Below are 22178 nucleotides of genomic sequence, written 5' to 3'. Positions count from 1 at the left end.
GGTTTGAGGATTTGGGGGATTTTGGGGCCGTTCCGGGCATTTTTGGGGGTTCGGGGCCGGTTTGCTCAGGTGGGCGTGGGCGTGGGCGTGGCCTCCTCTGTCCAAGCCCCGCCCCCCGGGGTTTATCGGGGTTTTTGGGGGGGCCCCAGTGCTCGGTGTTCGTCCTCAGTGCGGGACAACAGGTGGGGAACGGGGGATTTGGGGGATTTTGAGGGAATTTAGGGGATTGGGGGGATTTTTGGGCGATTTTCGGGGATTTAGGAGATTTTGGGGCGATTTTGGGGCGATTTTGTGGGGATTGTGGGGGGTCTTGGAGGGATTTTGAAGGGTTTGGGGATGTTTTGAGGAGATTTTTGGCGGTGGTTTTGGGAGATTTTGGGGGGATTCGGGGGATTGTGGGGAGATTTTGGGGAGTTTTGGGGTATTTGGGGGGATTTTGGGGGAATTTGGGGAGATTTGGAGATTTTGGGGAGTTTTGGGGGGATTTTTGGCAGAGGCTTTTAGGGGATTTTGTGGGATTTTGGAGGGATTTGGGGGGTTTTAGGGTATTTTGGAGAGATTTAGGGGCATTGTAGGGGGATTTAGAGGGTTTGGGTGATTTTGGGCGGATTTTGGGGGGATTTGGGGGAATTTTGGGGACATTTAGGGGCATTTTAGGAGGATTTGGGAGTTTTGGATGATTTTGTGGGGTTTTGAGGGGATTTTTGGGGATTTTCGATGGTGGTTTTGGGGGGATTTGGGGGAATTTTGGTGGATTGGGAGATATTGGGGGATTATGGAGGATTTTGGGGTGATTTTGGGGGGCTGGGGGGGTCTGTGGGAATCCCGGACCCCGCCTTGAGATCCCCCAAGAATTTGGGGGTCCCAGGCCCCCCCAAATCCCCCTCGGACCCCCCAAAATCCCCAAAACCCCCAAAACTCTCCCCAAAATCGCTCAGGGGACAAGAAAAGGGACATTGGGGGGGGTCCTGCACCCCAAAATCCGCCCGGGGACCCCAAAGTGCCTTCGGGATCCCGTTTTGGGGAAGGGTTGGGGGTTTTGGGGTTTTGGGGTTTTGGGGTTTTTGGGGGGCTTTTTTGGGTTTTTGGGTTTTTCAGGTTTTGTGGGTTTGGGGTTTTGGGGATTTTTGGGGGAGTTTTTGGGTTTGGGGATTTTGGGGGGTTTTGGGGGGGTTTTGGGGGGGGTTGGGGGTTTTGGCGGATTTGAGGTTTTTGGGGGGGGTTGGGCGGTTTTATGGAGTTTTGGGGTTTTGGGGGGATTTCTTTTTAGTTTTGGGGTTTTGGGGAGTTTGAGGGTTTTGGGTTTTGGGGAATTTGGGATTTTTGGGGCTTTTTGGGATTTTTTAGGGGGGTTGGAATTTTGCAGGGTTTGGGGTTTTGGGGGGGGTGGGTTTTTGGGCTTTGGGGGGTTTTGGCGATTTGGGGTTTTTGTTTTTTTTTTTTGTTTTTGGGGTTTTTTGGGGGGGTTTGGTATTTTGAGGTTTTGGGGATTTCTGGGTTTTGGGATTTCGGGAGTTTTTGGGTTTTGTGGGGGTTTGGGGTTTTGGGGAGTTTTAGGCTTTTGGGGGTTTTGGCAGACTTTGGGTTTTTGGGTGTTTTTTTGGGGGGATTTGGGGTTTTTTGGGGTTTTGGGGGCTTTTATGGAGTTTTTCCAGGTTTTGGGATTCTTTTGTTTTGTTTTTGGGTTTTGGGAAGTTTTGGGGTTTGTGGGGGTTTTGGGGAATTTAGGATTTTTGGGTGATTTGGATTTTTTGGGTTTTTGGGGGGACTTTGGGATTTTTGGGGATTTTGGGTTTTGAGATGTTTGGAGGTTTTTGGGGTTTTTTGGGATTTGGGGTTTTTTTGCGGTTTTGGGGGGGATGTTTGGGATTTTTTTGTTTTGTTTTGGGGTTTGGGGGGGTTTGGCGATTTGGGGGATTTGGGGGATTTGGGTTTTTTAGCTTTTTTGGAGGTTTTTAGGGGTTTTGGGTGGGACAGCCCAAATTCCCTCCCCCCGGTCACGTGACCCGGCGCGCTCCAGGTGTGGGGGGCTGATAAGGGGGGTGGGGGAGGGGCCACACCCACCCCCCAAAAAAACCCCAAAAACCCCAAAAATGGGGTGGGGGAGGGGCCTGGGTGGGGCTGGGTGGAGGGGGAGGGGCAGATTTGGGGGTGGGGGTCCCCAAAAATCCCCCCCCACCCCCTGAGGGACCCCAAATCCGCCCCAAAAAGGGGCTCAGGGCGGGGGGGAGGGGGAAATTTGGGGTCCCCTTTTCTCGTCCCCTCCCCCGCTGTCGTTTTGGGGTCCCGGGGGGGTTTCGGGGGGTCCTGGTGGGGTTTGGGGTGCAGGACCCCCGACTGCCCCTTTTCTATCCCCTCTCTGCGATTTGAGGCGATTTGGGGGAATTTTGGGGGATTTTGGGGCTTTTCTGGTGGAGGGGAAGAACCAGGGGAATTTGGGGGGAGTTTTGGGGTTTTTGGGGTGCAGGACCCCTCTGACCCCCCCCCCCTTTTTATCCCATCTCAACGATTTATGGGGTTTTGGGGGGATTTGAGTGGATTTTGAGGGATTTTGTGGGATTTTAAGAGGATTTGGGGGAATTTTGGGACTGTTTGAGGGATAAGAAGAACGAGATGGATTTGGGGGATTTTTCGGGGGGTTTTGGGGTTTTTGGGGTGCCAAACCCCCCCGACGCCCCTTTTCTGTCCCCTCTCATCGATTTGTGGGGTTTTGGGGGAATTTTGGTGGGGTTTGGGAGGATTTGAGAGGATTTTGGGGCCATTTCAGGAACGAGAAACACCTGCTCGATTTGGGGCATTTTGGGGGGATTTGGGGTTTTTTGGGGTGCAGAACCCCCCGCGACCCCCCCTTTTTATTCCCTCTCAGCAATTTGAGGAGATTTTGGGGGGATTTGAGTAGATTTTGAGCGGATTTGGGGGGGATTTAAGTGGGTTTTGGTGGATTTTGGGGCCGTTTCAGGACTGAGAAGCACCGGATGGATTTGGGGTTTTTTGGGGGGGGATTTTGGGGTTTTTGGGGTGCCGGACCCCCCCTGACCCCCCGATTCTTTGCCCCCCCAGCACCCCCATGGCCGCCCTGCTGCGCTGCCCCGTCCTGGCCCGGAACCCGCGGCTGCTGCGGGCGATGAGCACGGCCCCGGCCCGGCCCCAAACCGGTACCGGAACGGGACCCCAAAACGGGGACCCCAAAACGGGGGATCCCGAAATGGGGGGGACACCTAAACGGGGACCCCGAAATGGGGGGGACACCAAAATGGGGGGACCAAAAATGGGGGGACCAAAAATGGGGGGACATCGAAATTGGGGAGACCCCAAAATGGGGGGGACATGAAAATTCGGAACCCCAAAACGGGGGGACACCAAAACGGGGCGACACCAAAATGGGCAACCCCAAAAATGGGAGAGACCCCAAAATGGGGAATACCAAAATGGAGAACTCTGGCCCCAAAATGGGGGAGACCCCAAAATGGGGGAGACCCCAAAATGGGGAACCCCCCTGACCCCCAAATTGGGGGACCCCGATCCCAAAATGGGGGACCTCAAAATGGGAACATGACCCCAAAATGGGGAGACCCCAAAATGAGGGAGACTCCAAAATTGGGGGACCCCAAACTGGGGGAGACCCCAAAGTGGGGAACCCGACCCCAAACTGAGGGAACCCAAATTGGGGGGAACCCCCAGACTCCAAATGGGGGAACCCCCAGACTCCAAACTGGGGGAATTCCCTGGCCCCAAATTGGGAACCCCGACCCCAAAATGGGGAACACAAATGGGGAGAAGCCCCTGACCCCAAAATGGGGGAACCCCGACCCCAAATTTGGGGAACTCAACTGGGGGAACCTCGACCCCGTAACGAGGAACCCTGACCCTATATCGGGAACCCCCAACCACAAATTGGGGGACCCCGAGCCCAAAATGGGGAACACAAATGAGGGGAAACCCTGATCCCAAAATGGGGAACCCGACCCGAAATGGGGGGCCCCGACCCCAAACTGTGGACCCAAATTGGGGGAACCCCCTGATCCCAAACTGGGGAACCCAAATGGGAGGGAACCCCCTGACCTCAAATTGGGGACCCCGACCCCAAATTGGGAGGAGGCCTCAAATGGGGAACCCTGACCCCAAAATGGGGAACCCAAACTGCGGGGAACCCCCTGACCCCAAAATGGGAACCCGACCCCAAATTTGGGGAACCCAAACTGGAGGAACCTCCCTGTCCTCAAATTGGGGGAACCCCCTGACCCCAAATTGGGGGAACCCCGAACCCAAATTTGAGGAACTCAAATGGAGGAACCTTGACCCCAAACTGGGGGGAAGCCTCGACCCCTTAACAGGGAGCCCTGACCCCAAAATGGGAAACACAAAGGGGGGAACCCCTGACCCTAAACTGGGAACCTCGACCCCAAATTGGGGACCCCATATTGGGGACCCCGACCCCAAACTGGGGGGAACCCAAATGGGGAAACTCTCGACCTCATAACAAGGAACCCTGACCCTATATTGGGAACCCTCAACCCCAAATTTGGGGAACTCAAATGGGGGAATCCCAAACTGGGGACCCCGACCCCAAAATGAGGAACACAAATGAGGGGAAACCCCGATCCCAAAATGGGGACCCCAACACCATAATGGGGAGCCCCGACCCCAAAATGGGGAACCCCCTGACCCTATATCGGGAACCCCCAACCCCAAATTTGGGGAACTCAAATGGGGGGAACCCCTGACCCCAAAATGGGGACCATGACCCCAAAATGAGGGAACCCCAAACTGGGGACCTCGACCCTAAATTGGGAACCCCGACCCCAAAATGGGGACCCCGACCCCAAACTGTGGATCCAAATTGGGGGAACCCCCTGATCCCAAACTGGGGGAACCCAAACGGGAGGGAACCCCCTGACCCCAAAGTGGGAGCAGCCCAAATGGGGAACCCTGACCCCAAAATGGGGAACCCAAACTGGGGGAACCCCCTGACCCCAAATTGGGAACCCCAACCCCAAACTGGGGGGAACCCCCTGGTCCCAAACTGGGGAGAAGCCTCGACCCCATAACAGGGAACCCTGACCCCAAAATGGGGAACACAAATGGGGGGGAACCCCCTGACCCTAAATTGAGCACCCTGACCCCAAAATGGGGAACCCAAACTGGGGACCCCGACCCCATAACGGGGAACCCCGACCCCAAAATGGGGAACCCAAACTGGGGGGAACCCCCTGACCCCAAAATGGGAACCCCGACCCCAAACTGGGGTAACCCCCCTGACTCCCCCTGAACCCCCCTTGGTGGTTTTGGGGGTTTGGAAGGGTTTGGGGGGGATTGGGGGAGTTTTGGGGATTTTGGGGTGTTTGGGGTGGGTGGGGAGGAGTTTTGGGGTGACCATGGGGGCTGGGAGGGGTTTTGGGGTGGTTGGGAGGAGTTTTGGGGGGTTTTGGGGGGTTTAGGGCTGGGGGGAGGTTTTAGGGTGGGGGGAGGGGAGCTTTGGAGGAGTTTTGGGGGATTTTGAGGAATTTTTGGGGTTTTGGGGTTTTGGGATGAGTTCTAGGGAAGTTTTGATGGGGTTGGAGGAGTTTTGGGGTATTTGGGGGAGTTCGGAGGAGTTTGGGGGTATTTGGGCTTTTTTTTGCTGTGATTTTGGGGGTTTGGGGAGTTTTTGGGGTGATTTTGAGGATTTTTAACAATTTTCGGTTGGTTGGGGATTTTTTGGGGGTGATTCTGGGGTTTTGAGAAGTTTCATGGTGTTTCGGGGTCATTTTGGGAGTTTTGGGGGTGATTTTAGGGTTTTTATGGGGTGATTTTGGGTTATAGAGGAGTTTCGGGGTTGTTTTGGGAGTTTTGGGGGTGACTTTGTTTTTTTGGGGGGGGTAATTTGGGATTTTTTTGAGCAATTTCGGGGTAATTTCGGGATTTTTTGGGGCATAACTTTGGCAAATTGGGTAAATTTGGCAAATTGGGTAAATTTGGTAAATTTGCAGCACTTTTGGGGTGATTTGGGGTTTTTTTTGGCCGAATTTCGGGTGCTGAGGGAATCCCGCGGTTTTTTGGGGGTTTTTTGGGGTTTTTTGGGTATTTGGGGTCTCCGCACCCCCCGTGCCCCCCCCTGACCGCCCCGTGCCCCCCCAGGCGCCCCCCCCGAGGGGTCCCCGTGTCCCTTCATGGCGCTGGGGGCGCGGGGGGGGGAGGGGCCCCCCTTTGTGCAGCGCGCGGCGCCGGAGCTGCAGGAGGACGTGACCCCCCCCCGGGCCGCGGGGACCCCCCCCGAGGAGGCAGGTGAGGATGGGGGACCCCCCCCGAGTGACGTCAGCAATGTGGGGACCCCCCCGGGGCGGGTTGGGGGGTTTGGGGGGGGTAATTTTGGCTTTTTTTGAGGAGTTTTGGGGGGATTTGATCACTTTGGGGACCCCCCTCAGGGACAGCTGAGGATTTGGGGACCCCCCCCCCCCCCTCGGGGGGTGCGATCACTTTGGGGACCCCCCCTTGAGGCAGGTGAACATTTTGGGGACCCCCCCTTGGACAGGTGAGGATTTTGGGGACCCCCCCTGAGTGACGTCATCAATTTGGGGACACCCCCCCCCGGGGGATTTGATCACTTTGGGGACCCCCCCGAGTGACGTCATCAATTGGGAACCCCCCCCGGGTCACGTGAGAATTTTGGGGACCCCCCCTCAAAGACCTTTGACCCCCCCAGAGGCCCTGGATTGGCTGCTGGAATTTGGGGACCCCCCCGAGGACGCCCCCGAGCGGCGGCCGGAGGAGAATCTGCCCGGTGAGGACTGGGGGGTTTTGGGGGATTTTGGGGGGGTTTTGGGGGATCTTTGGGGTTCGGGGGGGATTTTTGGGAGTTTGGGGGGGCTCTGGGCGGATTTTGGGGGATTTGGGGGAATTTTGAGGATTTTGGGGGGTTCAGGGGAGTTTGGGGGGATTTTTGGGGGCATTTTTTGGGTATTTGGGGGCAACTGGGGGAGATTTGGGGGATCGAGGAAGAATTTTGGGGAATTTGGGGTTCGGGGGATTTGGGGGGGTTCGAGGGGGTTTGGGGGCATCCGGGGAGATTTTGGGGGGATTTGGGGTTCAGAGGAGTTTGGGGGGGGGTTATGGGGCATTTTTGGGGGGATTTGGGGGGCTCTGGGGGGATTTTGGGGGATTTGGGGTTCGGGGGAACTTTTGGGGGATTCATGGGGGGACTCCGGGGGGAACTTGGGGGATCTGGGGGGATTTTGAGGGGTTTGGGGGGATTTGGGGTTCGGGGGGGTTTGTCGGGGATTTTGGGGCATTTTTGGGGGCATTTTTTGGGGATTTTTGGGCAATTGGGGGAGATTTGGGGCGACTGCGGCTGAGAATTTTGGGGGATTTGGGGTTCGGAGGGATTTGGGGTGTGGGAGGATATTTGAGGGGATCTGGGGGGGCTCCGAGTAGATTTTGGGGGATCCGAGGCGATTTTGGGGCGTCTGGGTTTGGGGGGGTTTGGGGAGGCTTTGGGAGGAATTTGGGGGTTTCTGGGGCGATTTGGGGGGATTTTGGGGATTTGGGGGTGCAATCAGAGTCTTTGGAGTACGAGAGGCCTCGGGGGGGCTTTGGGGATTTTGGGGTCCCCCCAAACAAGACCCTTCCCCCCATGGTGCTTTTGGGGTGCAATGGGGGATTTTGGGGTGCAGGGGGGGGGTCGGGGATGTTTTGGGGGCCCCCCTGACCTTCCCCTCCCCCCCCAGAGGACGCCTTCTCTACCAGGCAGTTTTTGGGGTGATGATGAATTTTGGGGGGTTCGGGAGAGTTTTGGGGTGCATTTTTGGGGTCGGGAGATTTTTGTGGGGTGCGGTTTTAGGGTCGGGAGGGTTTTGGGGTGCAGATTTTGGGGTGCAGATTTGGGGGTCTCTGTAGGGTTTTGGGGTGCAGTTCTGGGGTGCACTTTTGGGCTCGGGGGTTTTCGGGGGGTGCGGTTTTGGGGTGCAGTTTTTGGGTCTCTGGAGGGTTTTGGGGTGTGGTTTTCGGGTCATGGGGGGGTTGGGATGTCTGTACAGTTTTGGGGTGCGGTTTTGGGGTCTTGGGTGGGTTTTGGGGTGCACATTTCAGATGCACTTTTGGGGTGGGGATGCAGTTTTGGGGTCTCTGGAGCATTTTTGGGGTGCGGTTTTGGGGTCCCTGTACGTTTTTGGGATGCAGTTTTAGGGTTCACTTCGGGGTACAGTTTTGGGGTCTCTGTAGAGTTTTAGGGTCCAGTTTTGGGGTGCAGTTTTGGAGTCTTGGGAGGGGTTTTGGCTGCGGTTTTTGGGTCTCAGGAGGGTTTTGGGGTGCAATTTTGGGTTCGGGGTTTTTTTGGGGTGCACTTTTGGGGTCGGGGCTGTTTTGGGCTTGGGGCTCTTTTGGGGTTCAGTTTTGCAGTCTCTGTAGGGTTTTGGGGTGTGGTTTTTGGGGTCTCAGGAGGGTTTTTGGGTCTCAGTTTTGGGATATCAGGTGGATTTTGGGATGCACATTTTGGGGTGCAGTTTAGGGGTCTCTGTAGAGTTTTGGGGTGCATTTTTGGGGTGCACTTTTGAGGTACAGTTTTGGGGTCTCAGCAGGGTTTTTGGGTCACAATTTTGGGATCTCTGTAGGGTTTTGGGATGCACATTTTGGGGTGCAGTTTCAGGATCTCTGTAGGGTTTTGGACTCGGGGTTTCTTTGGGGTGCAGTTTCAGACTCAGGCCGGTTTTGGGGCTCCCCCTGACCCTTTTTGCCCCCCCAGAGGACGCGTTCCCGTACGAGGCACTGCTCGGGGGCTCCGTAGGGTTTGGGGTGCAGATTTGGGGTCTCTGTAGTGTTTGGGGTGCACTTTCAGACTCGGGGTTTTTTGGGGTGCAGATTTGGGTTGGGGGTTATTTTTGGGGCTCCCCTGACCCCGTATCTCCCCCCAGAGGACGCGTTCCCGTACGAGGCGCTGCTCGGGGTCTGTGTCGGATTTTGGGGTCTCTGTAGGGTTTTGGGGTGCACTTTCGGGCTCGGGGTTATTTTTGGGGTTCCCCCTGACCCCATATCTCCCCCCCAGAGGACGCGTTCCCGTACGAGGCGCTGCTCAAAGGCTCTGCGGGGTTTCGGGGTCGCAGTTTTGGGGTGCAGTTTTGGGGTCTCGGGCGGGTTTTGGGTGCACATTTTTAGGTGCGGTTTTGGGGTCTCAGCAGGGTTTTTGGGTCACAATTTTGGGATCTCTGTAGGGTTTTGGGATGCACATTTTGGGGTGCAGTTTCGGGGTCTCTGTAGGGTTTTGGACTCGGGGTTTCTTTGGGGTGCAGTTTCAGACTCAGGCCGGTTTTGGGGCTCCCCCTGACCCTTTTTGCCCCCCCAGAGGACGCGTTCCCGTACGAGGCAATTTTGGGGTCTCTGTAGGGTTTGGGATGCACTTTCGGGTTCGGGGTTTTTTGGGGTGCAGATTTGGGTTGGGGGTTATTTTTGGGGCTCCCCTGACCCCGTATCTCCCCCCAGAGGACGCGTTCCCGTACGAGGCGCTGCTCGGGGCGCGCCTGGCGGGGCTGCGCCGCTCCCACACGTACCGCGAGTTCACGGCGCTGGCGCGGAGGGCCCGGGACCCCCCGAACGCCCTCCTGGGGACCCCCCCCCGCCTGGTGCAGCTCTGGTGCTCCAACGATTACCTGGGCATGAGCCGGCACCCCGAGGTGCTGCGCGCCGCCAGGTGGGCACCCCCGAACCGAGACACCCCCAAATGCCCTGAGATTCCATGGGATTCCCTGATATATCCCCTGAAATCCCCCGAAATTCCCTTAAATCCCCTGAAATATCCCTGAAATAGCACCAAAATCCCCTGAAATTCCCTTAAATATCCCTGAAATATCTCCTGAAATTCCCTGAAATATCCCCAAAATCCCGGAAATATACCCTGAAATTCCCTGAAATTCCTGAAATTCCCTTAAATATTCCCTGAAATTTCCCTGAAATTCTCCTAAGTATTCCCTGAAATACCACCTGAAATAGCCCCAAAATCCCCTGAAATATCCCCTGAAATTCTCTGAAATATCCCCGGAAATTCCCTTAAATATCTCCTGATATTCCCTTAAATATTTCCTGAAATATCTCCTGAAATTCCCTGAAATTTCCCTTAAATTTCCGTAAATATCTCCTGAAATTCCCTTAAACATCTCTTGAAATTTCCTGAAATAGCTCCAAAATCCCCTGAAATATCCCCTGAAATGTCCTTAAATATTCCCTTAAATATCTCCTGAAATTCCCTGAAATTCCCTTAAATATTTACTGAAACTCCCTGAAATAGCCCCTGAAATAGCCCCAAAATCCCCTGAAATATCCCCTGAAATTGTCTGAAATATTCCCGGAAATTCCCTGGAATTGTCTGAAACTCCCCTAAATATTTCCTGAAATCCCCTGAAATATCTCTCTGAAATTCTCTTAAATATCTCCTGATATTCCCTTAAATATCTCCTGAAATCCTCTGAAATTCCCTTAAATATTTCCTGAAATTTCCTTAAATATTCCCTGAAATATCTCCTGAAAATCCCTGAAATTTCCCTTAAATTTCCTTAAATATCCCCTAAAATTCCTTTAAACAGCTCTTGAAATTTCCTGAAACAGCCCCCAAATCCCCTTAAATATCCCTGAAATGTTCTCTGAAATTTCCTTAAATATCTCCTGAAATTCCCTGACATATCCCCCGAAATTCCCTGAAATATCCCCTGAAATATCCCCTGAAATATCCCCTGAAATAGCACCAAAATCCTCTGAAATATTCCCTGAAATTCTCTGAAATTCCCTGAAATATCTCTTGAAATTCCCTTAAATTTCCCAAAATCCCATGAAATTCCCTTAAACATCTCTTGAAATTTCCTGAAATAGCCCCCAAATCCCTTTAAATATCCCTTAAATAGCCCATAAATAGTCCCCAAATCCTCTGAAATGTCCCCTAAAATATCCCCTGAAATTTCCCTGAAATTCCTTTCAATTCCCTTCAATTTCCCGTAATCCCTCCCCAAACCCCAAATCTCCCCTCAAACCCCCCAAATCTTCCCCTGCAACCCCTGCCAAACCTCCTCAACCCCAGCTAAAATGCCCTCAAACTCCCCAAATTCCCCCAAATCCTCCCCCAAACCTTCCAAGTTCCCCTCAACTCCCCCAAATTCCCTTCAATCCCCCCAAAAATCTTTCCCAAATCCCCCTCAACCCTCGAGATTCCCCCCAAATTCCCCCTAAATCTCCTCCAAAACCTCTCAAACCTCCCCCAAACCCCCCAAATCCTCCCCAAATCCCCTCCAAGTCCCCCCAAACATCCCCAAATCCCCTTCAGCCCCCCGAAATCCTTCCCACATCTTCCCCAACCCCCCTAAATCCTCCCCAAATCCCCTTCAAGCCACCGAAGTCCTTCCAAAACCCCCCTCAAATCCATCCAAACTCCCTGAAACACCCCCAAAATCTTTCCCATATTCCCCCCAAACCCCCTCAAACTCCCCCAAATCTCCCCAAACGCCCCGAAATCTTTCCCAAGCCCCCGAATTCCTTCCCAAATCCCCTTCAACCCCCCAAAATATTTCCCAAATCCATCCAAACCCCCTCAAACAAACCGCAAATCTTTCCCATATCCCCCCAAAACCCCCTCAAATCCCCCGAAATCCTTCCCAAATCCCATTCAACCCTCCGAAATCCTTCTCAAATCCCCCTCAAATCCATCGAAATCCCCTTCAAACCACCCCAAACGCCCAGAAATCCTTCCCAAACCTCCAACCCCCCCGAAAGTTTTTCCAAGCGCCCCCAACCCCCCAAATTCCCGTTCCAGAGCTGCCCTGGTTGCCCGCGGGCTGGGCACGGGGGGCACCCGGAACATCGCGGGCACGGCTCCGCTGCACGGGGCACCCAAATGCCCTCAAACACCCCAAAATCCTCCCCAAACTGCCCCAAATCCCTCCCAAATCCCTTTCAACCCTTCAAAATCCTTCCAAAATCCCCCTCAAATCCATCCAAACCCCCTCAAATCCCACCCAAATCTCCATCAGACCCCCCCCCAAACCGTCCCAAATCTCCCAAAAATCCCCTTCAAAACCCCCGAAATCTTCCCCAAATCCTCCAAATCTCCCCCAAACCCCAGAAATCCTTTCCAAACCCCCGAAATCCTTCCCAAATCCCCTTCCAGCCTCCGAAATCCTTCCCAAATCCTCCTCAAATCCCTTCCAAGCCCCCTAAACCGCCCCCAAATCTCCCACAAATCTCCCCCAAAGTCCTCAAAATCTTTCCAAAACCCCCTCAAATCTCCTCCAAACATCCCAAAATCTCCCCCAAACCCCCCGAAATCCTTTCCAAACCCCCCTCAAATCCCCCAAATTCCCGTTCCAGGGCTGCGCTCGTTGCCCACGGGCTGGGCGCGGGCGGCACCCGGAACATCGCGGGCACGGCTCCGCTGCACGGGGCACCCAAATCCCCTCAAACCACCCCCAAATCTCCCCCAAACCCCCCGAAATCTCCTCCCAACACCCCAAATTCCCGTTCCAGAGCTGCCCTGGTTGCCCACGGGCTGGGCGCGGGCGGCACCCGGAACATCGCGGGCACGGCTCCGCTGCACGGGGCCCTGGAGCGCGCCCTGGCCCGGCTGCACCGCCAGCCCCGCGCCTGCCTCTTCTCGTCCTGCTTCGCTGCCAACGACACCGCGCTGGCCACGCTGGCGCGGCTGCTGCCAGGTACCCGCACCCCAAAACTGCCGCGGTACCCCAAAAACCGACACGGTACCCCAAAACCCACAGGGAGCCTGAAAAAGAGGGAGCGGGATCCGTGAATTGGGTGGGAACCGCCCCAAAAATCCCCGCCCTGATGGGAGTGAAAAGTCGCGAGGTTCTGGTTGTCAGAACCCCAAAAACCCTCTTGGGAAGCCCCAAAAATCCGTCAGAGCACCCCAAAAACCACGACGGAACCCCAAAAACCGCCAGGGCATCCCAAAAACCGCGGGGAGCCCGAAAACAACGGGGCGGGATCCGTGAATTGGGTGGGAACTGCCCCAAAAATCCCCGCCCTGATGGGAGTGAAAAGTCCTGAGGTTCTTGTCATGAGGACCTCTTGGGATTCTCGTGGGAACCCTAAAATCCCTCTTGGGAACCCCCAAAATCCCTCTTGGGAACCCCAAAAACCGCCAGGGCACCCCCAAAACCGTGGGGAGCAAAACAAATCCCGAACAGGATTTGGGAATTGGGTGGGAACTGCCTCCCAAAAAAACCCCAAAAAACTCTGTCCTGAAAAGCTGGGAGATTCTGGTTCTGAGCACTCAAAAACTGCTTGAGAACCCCAAAAAACCTGTCAGAGCACCCCTAAACTCATGGGGAACCCCAAAATCCACAGGGAGCCAAAAAAATCCTGAACAGGATCCGTGAGTTGGGTGGGAACCCCCCAAATCCCCACCCTGATGGGAGTGAAAAGTCGCGAGGTTCTTGTAAGAATCCCAAAAACCCTCTTGGAAACCCCAAAAACTCCGTCAGAGCACCCCAAAAACCACGACGGAACCCCAAAATCTGCCACGATACCCCAAAACCTGGAGAGAGCAAAAAGAACCTCGAGCGGGATCTGTGAATTGGGTGGGAACCACCCCAAAAAAAACCCCCAAAAAACCCCGTTGTGAAAAGTTGGGAGGTTCTGGTTGTGAGAACCTCAAAAACCCTCTTGGGAACCCCAAAAACCCGTCAGAGCACCCCAAAACCCGCTGGGAAACCCCAAATATCCACTGGGAAGCTCAAAACCCAAGAGGAACCCCAAAACTGCCACATCACGCCAAAAGCCATGGGAAACCCGTGGAGAACCCCAAAACCCACCCCGGCACCCCAAAACTCGTCAGAACACCCCAAAACCCGCGGGGAACCCCAAAACCTACCCCCAAAATCCTGAATGGCTTTGGGGGGACTTGGGACGGGGTTTTGGGGCGCTGAGGGGCACGGAGGGGTTTTGGGGTGCTGATGGATACGGGTCAGTTTTGGGGTGGCTTTTTAGGGGTTCCCATTAATCAGGTGGGGTTTTTTGGTGTGCTGAGGGTTTCAAGGGATTTTGGGGTGGGGATTTTTGGGCTGCTGAGGGATTTTGGGGGGGGTGGGGTTGGGTGCTGACGGTTCTGGGGGTGTTTGGGGTGACTTTTTGGGGTGCTCAGGTTGCAGGGCATTTTGGGATGGGGTTTTTGGGGTTCCCATGAATCAGGTGGGGTTTTTGGAATGTTGATGGGCATGGGGATTTTAGGGTGGGCTTTTTGGGGTGCAGAGGGGTTTTTGGGGTGCTGAGGATTCCAGGCATTTCCAGGCTGGGTTTTTTGGGGTGCTGAGGGTTCCGGGATAGTTTTGGGATTGGTTTTTAGGGTTTCCCATGAATCAGGTGGGTTTTTTGGGGCTCTGAGGGGTTTTTTGGGGCACTGAGGGGCAGGGCAATTTTGGGGTGGGTTTTTTTGGGCACTGATGGGGTTTTGGGGTTTTTTGGGATGCTCAGGGGCAGGGCAATTTCGGGGAGGTTTTCTTGGGGTTTTTTTGGGGTGCTGAGTGTTCTGGGCAATTCCAGGGTGGGATTTTTGGGGCATTGATGGATTTTTTTGTTTTTTAGGGGTACTGAGGGGCAGAGCAATTCCAGGGTGGTTTTGGGGGGTTTTTTTGGGGTGCGGATGGCCAGGGTGATATTTCTGGGGCGCTGACAGGTTTTGGGGTTTTTTGGGTTGCTGAGTGTTCCAGGCAATTCCAGGGTGGAGTTTTTGGGGTTTTTTGGGGTGCTGATGGGCAGGACGATATTTTTGGGGCACTGACGTGTGTCGGGGTACCCCCCAGGCTGCCATTTCTTCTCGGACGCGGGGAACCACGCCTCGATGGTGCAGGGCATCCTGCGCAGTGGCGCCCCCAAGCACGTCTTCCGCCACAACGACCCCCAGCACCTGGACGAGCTGCTGGGGCGCAGCCCCCCTGGGGTCCCCAAAATCGTCGCCTTCGAGTCTGTCCACTCCATGGATGGTCAGTGAGGGGAACCCCAAAAACCACCCGAGGCACCCCAAAAATTCCCGGGAAACCCAAAAACCACCCCGGGACACCCCAAAAAATCCAGGAGGTGCCAAAACCCCCCGGGACACCCCAGAACCTCCCAGGGTACCCCAAAACCACTCAGGATACCCCAAAACCCCCTGAGATCCCCCCCAAAAACTCCCTGTTCACCCCCAAATCCCTCCCAGTTCCTACCAAGGTCCCCCCCAAATCCCCTCAAATGTCCACAATCCCCCTCGATCCATCCCAAGTCTCCTCGTGTACCCCAAAATCCTCCCCAGATCCCCTCAAGTCCTTTTAAACCCCCCCCGAATGCCCCAAGGTTCTCACAAAATCCCCTCGTGGATCTCCTTGTATCTCCTCCCCAAATCCCCCCAAAATCCGCCATTATTCCCCCACTTCTCACCAGTTCCACCCTAAATCCTCCCCAGCCCTCCCAGTTCTCCCTTAAATTCCCCAGAATGCTCCCAACGCCCCCCAAATCTCCCGCAAACCCCCTCAGTTTCCCCTTAAGCCCCCCAAATCCCCCCAGACTCCCCGGAGCTCGAGAGCGCCCCCTGGTGGTGCCCTGTGCCATTTCACCTGCTCACCCCAAAATCCCCACAAAATTGCCCCAAATCCCTCCAAAATCCCCCCAAAACCGCCTCAAACCACCCCACAATCCCCCATGCTGCCTCAGGACCGAGAGCGCTCCCCGGTGGTGCCCGGTGCCATTGCACCCGCTTGCCTCAAAATCCCCCTAAAATGGCCCAAACCCCCCAAAATACCCCCAAAATACCCCAAATGCCCCTCAAATCCTGAAAATCCCCCTAAAACCACCTCAAAACCCCCCCAAATCCTTCCAAATTCCCTATAATCCCCCCAAAATCCCACAAATCCTCTGCAATCCCCTTAAAACCACCCCAAAATCCCTCCAAATTCCCCCAAAATCCCTGAAAAATCCGCCTCAAATCCTTCAAGATCCCCCAAAATCCCCCCAAATCCGTCCAAAGTTCTCCAAATCCCCTCCAGATGTCCGCATGCCGCCGCCAGGCTCGAGAGCCCCCCCTGGTGGTGCCCAGTGGCATTGCACCTGCTCACATCAAAATCCCCCCAAAATGCTCCCAAACCCCCCAAAATTCCCCTGAAATGCCCCCAAAATCTCCCCAAACTGCCCCAGACTCTGCCATGTCCCCCCCAGGCTCCAGGGCGCCCCCAAGTGGTGCCCTGCACCATTCCACCCATTCACCCCAAACCGCCCCAAAATCCCCCCCCGCAATCACCCCAAATCCCCCTAAAATTCCCCCAAAACCACCCCAAAGTCCCCCCTAAACTGCTCCAAATCCCCCCAAAATCCCCCAAGACTCCCCCATGCTCCCCCCCCAGTCTCCAGAGCGCCCATCAGTGGTGTCCGGTGCCATTGCACCCGCTCACACAAAAATCGCCCCAAAATCCCCTGAAAACTCCCCCAAATCCTCCTAAAATCACCTCAAATTTTCCCCAAACTCCCCCAAGTTTCCTAAAAACTGCTCCAAATCCCTCAAAAATCTCCCCAAACCCCCCCAAAACCCCCACACCCCCTCAGGCTCCAGAGTGCCCCCCAGGGATGCCCTGTGCCATTGCACCTGCTCACATCAAAATCCCCCCAAAATGCTCCCAAACCCCCGAATCCCCCCACACCCCCCAAATCCCCTCAGACTCCGCCATGCCCCCCCAGGCTCCAGAGCGCCCCCCAGTGGTGCCCTGCACCATTGCACCCACTCACTCCAAACCGCCCCCAAATCCCCCTAAAATTCCCCCAAAACTACCCCGAAGTCCTCCCTAAACCCCCCAAATCCCCCCCCCAAACTGCTCCAAATCCCCCCATAATCCCCCCAGACTCCCCCATGCTGCCACCAGGTTTGAGAGCGCCCCCCAGTGGTGCCCTGTGCCATTGCACATGCTCACCCAAAAACCACCCCAAATCCCCCCCAAATGCCCCCCAAATCCCCCAAATTCCCCCAGAACCGCTCCAGACTCCCCTCCAGACTCCCCGACACTCTCCCGGGCTCCAGAGCGCCCCCAGTGGTGCCCTGTGCCATTGCACACGCTCACCCAAAAACCCCCCCAAATCCCCCCAAAACCCCCCCAAATCCCCCAAAATCCCCCCAAATCCCCCTCAGGCTCCATCGCGCCGCTGGCCGAGCTGTGCGACGTCGCCCACGCCCACGGCGCGCTGACCTTCGTGGACGAGGTTCACGCCGTGGGGCTCTACGGGGCACGGGGCGGCGGCATCGCCGAGAGGGACGGGGTCAGCGCCAAGGTGGACGTGGTGTCGGGGACCCTCGGTACGGCCAGGGGGAACCCCGAAAACTGGGGAGGGAGACCCCGAAAATGGGGGGAGGGACCCTCGGTATGGGGAGACACCAAAAACGGGGGCGGGACGCCGAAAATGGGGGACAGGGGTGTCCGGGACCCTCGGTACGGGGAGGGGAGACCCCAGAGACGGGGGAGGGACCCCGAAAATGGCGGGGAGGAATGGAACCTGGGGTGTCCGGGACCCTCATTATGGGGGCACACCGAAAGTGGGGAGGTGAATTCCAAAAATGGGGAGAGGGACCCTCAGTACGGGAGGCACCGAAATGGGGAGGGGGATCCCAAAAATGGGGGAGACAGGGAGCCTGGGGGTGTCCAGGCCCCTCGGTACAGGGGGGAGCAAAAATGGGGAGGGGGACCCCGAAAATGGGGGAGGGACCCTCAGTACAGGGGACACAGAAAATGGGGAAGGGGACTCCCTGAAAATGGAGGGAGGACACCCCAAAAATGGGGGAGAGGGACCCCAAAAATGGGGGGTCGAAACACCCCAAAAATGGGGACTGGGAGCCTAGGGTGTCAGAGACCCTCGGTGCGGGGAGGCACCGAAATGGGGGGAGGGACCCTCAAAAATGGGGAGGGGAAATGGGGCCTGGGATGTCCGGGATCCTCGGTACGGGGGGGACACCCCGAAGATGGGGGGGGAGGGACACTCGGTATGAGGGGACCCCAAAAATGGGGAGAGGGACTCCAAAAATGGGGGAGAGGGACCCTCGGTACGGGGGAACATGTGAATGGGGAGGAACCCTAAAAATGGGATGTCCGGGACCGTCGGTACCGGGGGGCAGCAGAATGGGGTGGGGGACCCCAAAAATGGGGATAAGGACCCTCGGCATGGGGGGACCCCAATAACGGGGAGGGAACCCCGAAAATGAGGAGGGGACAGGAAGCCGGGGGTGACGTGGACCCTCGGTACGGAGGGCACCCCAAAAATGGGAGGGAGGAACCCTTGGTACTGGGCGGGCACCCCAAAAATGAGGGGGCGGGGGGACCATGTGGGACCTGGGGAATCCGAAATGGGGGGGACCATCCCAAAAATGAGGGGGGAGAGACCCTGTGGGACCTGGGACCCTCGGTAGGGTGGGGGAGACACCCCAAAAATGGGGGGGCAGGGCCCACACGGGTGTACCCTGCGGCAGGGGGGTCTGGGCGGGGTCCTTCAGGGTTCGGGGGGGTCTGTAAGGGTCTGGGGGGTTCCTTTGGGTTTTGGGGGACTCCATAAGCGTCTGGGGGTTTCCTTTGGGATTTTGGAGGTTTCTCTGCTGACTTTGGGGTCCCCCCGCCCCGCTGTGGCAGGGAAGGCGGTGGGCGCCGTCGGCGGGTACATCGCGGGCAGCGCCGCCCTGGTGGACGCCGTGCGCTCCTTCGGCCCCGGCTTCATCTTCACCACGGCGCTGCCGCCGGCCGTGGTCGGGGGGGCGCTGGCGGCGCTGCGGGTTTTGGGGGGCCCCGAGGGGGGCGCCCTGCGCCGCTCGCACCAGCGCAACGCCAAACACCTGCGGGTGCTGCTGCGCGACCGCGGCGTGCCCGCGCTGCCCGCGCCCAGCCACATCGTGCCCGTGCCTGTGAGTGCCCGTTTGGGGATTTTGGAGGGGGTTTGGGGGGTTTTGGGGGGGATTTGGTGAGGATTGGAGTGATTTGGGGAGGATTTGGCGGAAATTTGAGCAGATTTTGGGGGGTTTGAGGGGGAGTTATGAGGGGTGCCCGCGCTGCACGAACCAAGCCACATCATGCCCCTGAGTGCCCAGGGATTTTGGGGCGTTTTGGATGGATTTTGGGGGGATTTGGGGTCGTTTAGAGGGATTTTCGGGTGGTTTAGAGGAAGTTTGGGGGGCTTTATGGTGAGCAGGTGCAATGGCACAGGGCACCACCAGGGGGTGCTCTGGAGCTTGGGGGCGTGGGGGAGTCTGGGGGGATTTTGGGAGGATTTGGGTGGGTTTAGGGGGAGTTTTGGGGGATTTGTGGGATTTTGGGGGGATTTGGGGGGGATTGGAGCAGTTTGGGGAGGATTTGGGGGGATTTTGCAGGGATTTTGGGGAGGGTTGAGGGGGAATTTTGGGGCTGCTTGCGCTGCCCGTGCCCAGCCACATCGTACCCGTGCCCGTGCCATGGGGATTTTGGGGGAGATTTAGAAGATTTGGGGTGGTTTAGGGGGAGTTTGGGGGGGTTTGGGGTGAGTTGATGGGATTTGAGGGGGGGTTTTGGGGTGTGCCCACGCTGCCTGCGCCCAGCCACATTGTGTCCATGCCCATGAGCGGGACTGGAGATGGGGTTTTGGGGGAGTTTTTGGAGGATTTGGGGGGATTTTAGGGGGATTTTGGGGCAGTTTCAGGGGGATTTCAGGGGGATTTTGGGGCGGTTTTATGGTGAGCGGGTGCAATGGCGCAGGGCACCACCGGGGGGCGCTCTGGAGCTTGGGGGAGGAGTCTGGGGGGGATTTGGGGGGCTCTGGGGCAGGTTTGGAAGGATTTTAGGAGGATTTGAGGGAGTCTGAGGGCGTGCCTGCACTGCCCATGCCCGACCACATCATGCCTGTGCCCGTGAGCGCTGATTCTAGCTGATTTTGGGGCGATTCTGGTTGATTTTGGGGTGATTCTGGGCTGATTCTGGTTGTTTTAGGCTGATTTGGGAGTGATTTCAGGGTTATTTTGGCTGATTTCAGGGTTATTTGGGGTGATTATTTGGGGGTTATTTCAGGGTGATTTTGGCTAATTTTGGTTTTATTATTTTAGAGTTATTTTGGCTGATTTTAGGGTGATTATTCCAGGGTGATTTTTGGGTGATTTTGGGGTGATTCTGGCTGACTTTGGGGTGATGATTTTGGAATTATTTTCTGGTGATTTTGGGCCGATTATGGCTGATTTTTGGGCAGGTGGGTGATGCGCTGGCCACGACCCGTCTGAGCCGGGAGCTGCTGGAGCGGGGAATGTTCCTGTGGGGTGGGATGAGGTTGGGGGGATTTTGGGGTGATTTTGGGGGTGATTTTTGCTGATTTTGGGCTGATTTTGAGGTGATTATTTTGGGATTATTTTTCTGATTTTGGGGTCATTTTGGCTGATTTGGGGGTTATTTTAGGGGGATTTTGGGGTGGTTTTGGCTGATTTTGGGGTGATGATTTGGGATTATTTCAGGATGATTTTGGGCTGATTCTGGGTGAATTTCTGGCTGATTTTGTGCTGATTTTGGGCTGATTTTTGGGGTTTTTGGGGCAGGTGGGTGACGCGCTGGCCGCCACCCGTCTGAGCCGGGCGCTGCTGGAGCGCGGGATGTTCGTGCAGGCCATCAACCCGCCCACGGTGCCGCGGGGGGGGGAACTGCTGCGCATCGCCCCCACCCCCCAGCACAGCCCCGAGATGATGGAGCGGCTGGCAGGTGGGGGAGGGGCAAAGGGGACATGGGGGGAGGAACCGGGACACGGGGGGGACACGGATACGGGGAGGAAACAGGAGACCGGGAGGGGCACCGGCACATGGGAAGAGGGGGAAACGGGACATGGGAGGGGCACGGGGGGGGCACGGGGACATGGGGGAGATGGAAACGGGACAAAGGGGGGGCACGGAGACACTGGGGGGAAGGGAACGGGGGTGGCACCGGGACATGGGAGGGATACCGGGACACGGAGGGGGCACCGGGAACTTGGTGGGGGGGGGGGGGGAACGGGAAACGAGAACGGGGGGGGCACGGGGCGGGCGCCAGGATACGGAGGGGGGAACGGGACACCGGGGGGGGGGCACTGGGACAAGAGGGGGGCACCGGGACACCCGGGAGACACGGGACATGAAGGGGATACAGGAACGTGGGGACATGGGGGGAACACGGGGGGGGGCACAGGGAACTGGGGGGGGAACGAGGACAGGGAGGGCACCGAAACACCGGGGGGGGGGGAACCGGGGGGGCACGGGGGGGCTACTGGGGGACATCGGGAATTGGGGGTGCACTGGGACAATTGGGGGGAGCGGGACACGGGGACATGGTGGGGGGGGTACCGGGAACTGGTGAGGGGACATGGGGGGGACACGGTGGGGAACAGGACATGGAGGGGGCACTGGGGGGACACGGCGGTGGGGGGGTTGGGGTTTTGGAGGGGTGGGGGGGCGGGGGGGACATTGGGGGGGTGGGTCACAGGGTGGGGTCCCTGAGTGACACCGAGCCGGTCCTGTCCCGGTCACTCGAGGGTCACTCGGGGGGGGGTCACTCGTCACTTGGTGGGGATCGCTGGTCGGACGGGGGGTGTCATTGGTCATTCGTGGGGGTTCACTGGTCACTCGAAGGTCAATCAAGGGGGGTCAACGGTCACTCAGGGTCGCCAGTGGTCACTCGGGGGGGGTCACTGGGGGGGGGTCGGGTCTCCGCTCCCTCAGGGGTTCACTGGGCTCACAGGGGGGGGGGGGTCCCTCGTGGGTCCCCCCTCTCACCGTGTCCCGTCCCCCCCCGCCCAGACCAGCTGTCCGAGTGCTGGGGGGCGCTGGGGCTGCCCCGGGACTCCCCCCTGGGCCCCTCGTGCGCCTCCTGCCAGAGACCCCTGCACTTCTCGCTGATGAGCGCCTGGGAGCGGCAGCACTTCCAGCAGGGCGAGATCCCCGCCACCGCCTGAGACCCCCACCCAAAAATGGCCAAAGACCCCCCAAAACCGCCGGGAACAGCAGCCACCCCCCCCCACCACTGCAGCCACCGCCGCGCTCGCCATGGTCCCTCCCAGTGCTCCCAGCTGAGGCATGACCGCCTTTCGGGACTGGGGGGTGCCCCCATCTCTCTTTTATGGGGTCCCCTCATTGCCTCCCTCCCCTCCATTTTTCCCGTTTTCCTCTCTCCCAGTGTTCCCAGTACAAATGCCAATAAACCGGTACGGGACTGGTGCTGTTCCCGTCTCTTTAT

General features: G+C 57.1%; 1 protein-coding gene across 1 annotated transcript; it reads left to right on the top strand.

The window, feature by feature from the left end:
- Positions 1-132: 132 nt before the first annotated feature.
- LOC132086082 (5-aminolevulinate synthase, erythroid-specific, mitochondrial-like) lies at positions 133-22159 on the top strand. The gene is made up of 11 exons (XM_059491546.1): positions 133-182; positions 3061-3155; positions 6118-6264; positions 6683-6760; positions 9451-9658; positions 12475-12659; positions 14766-14945; positions 17114-17278; positions 18600-18868; positions 20516-20675; positions 21743-22159. The coding sequence occupies exons 2-11, from the start codon at positions 3068-3070 to the stop codon at positions 21895-21897; spliced, it is 1635 nt and encodes a 544-aa protein (XP_059347529.1). The 5' UTR covers positions 133-182; positions 3061-3067; the 3' UTR covers positions 21898-22159.
- Positions 22160-22178: the final 19 nt, after the last annotated feature.

This window comes from Ammospiza nelsoni, chromosome 35 (assembly GCF_027579445.1).
Source record: "Ammospiza nelsoni isolate bAmmNel1 chromosome 35, bAmmNel1.pri, whole genome shotgun sequence".
In the NCBI taxonomy this organism is placed as follows: Eukaryota; Metazoa; Chordata; class Aves; order Passeriformes; family Passerellidae; genus Ammospiza; species Ammospiza nelsoni.
Note: the sequence above shows the minus strand (reverse complement) of the source record. Positions and strands in the feature narration are given on the sequence as shown.

What these genes read in the sequence shown, in the direction of transcription:
- LOC132086082 (XM_059491546.1), top strand. Translation starts at nt 3,068, where the DNA reads ATGGCCGCCCTGCTGCGCTGCCCCGTCCTGGCCCGGAACCCGCGGCTG. An exon ending in GCCGGAGGAGAATCTGCCCG is followed by an intron (nt 6,761 to 9,450) that starts GTGAGGACTGGG and finishes ATCTCCCCCCAG; the next exon opens with AGGACGCGTTCCCGTACGAG. An exon ending in GCCACATCGTGCCCGTGCCT is followed by an intron (nt 18,869 to 20,515) that starts GTGAGTGCCCGT and finishes TTTTTGGGGCAG; the next exon opens with GTGGGTGACGCGCTGGCCGC.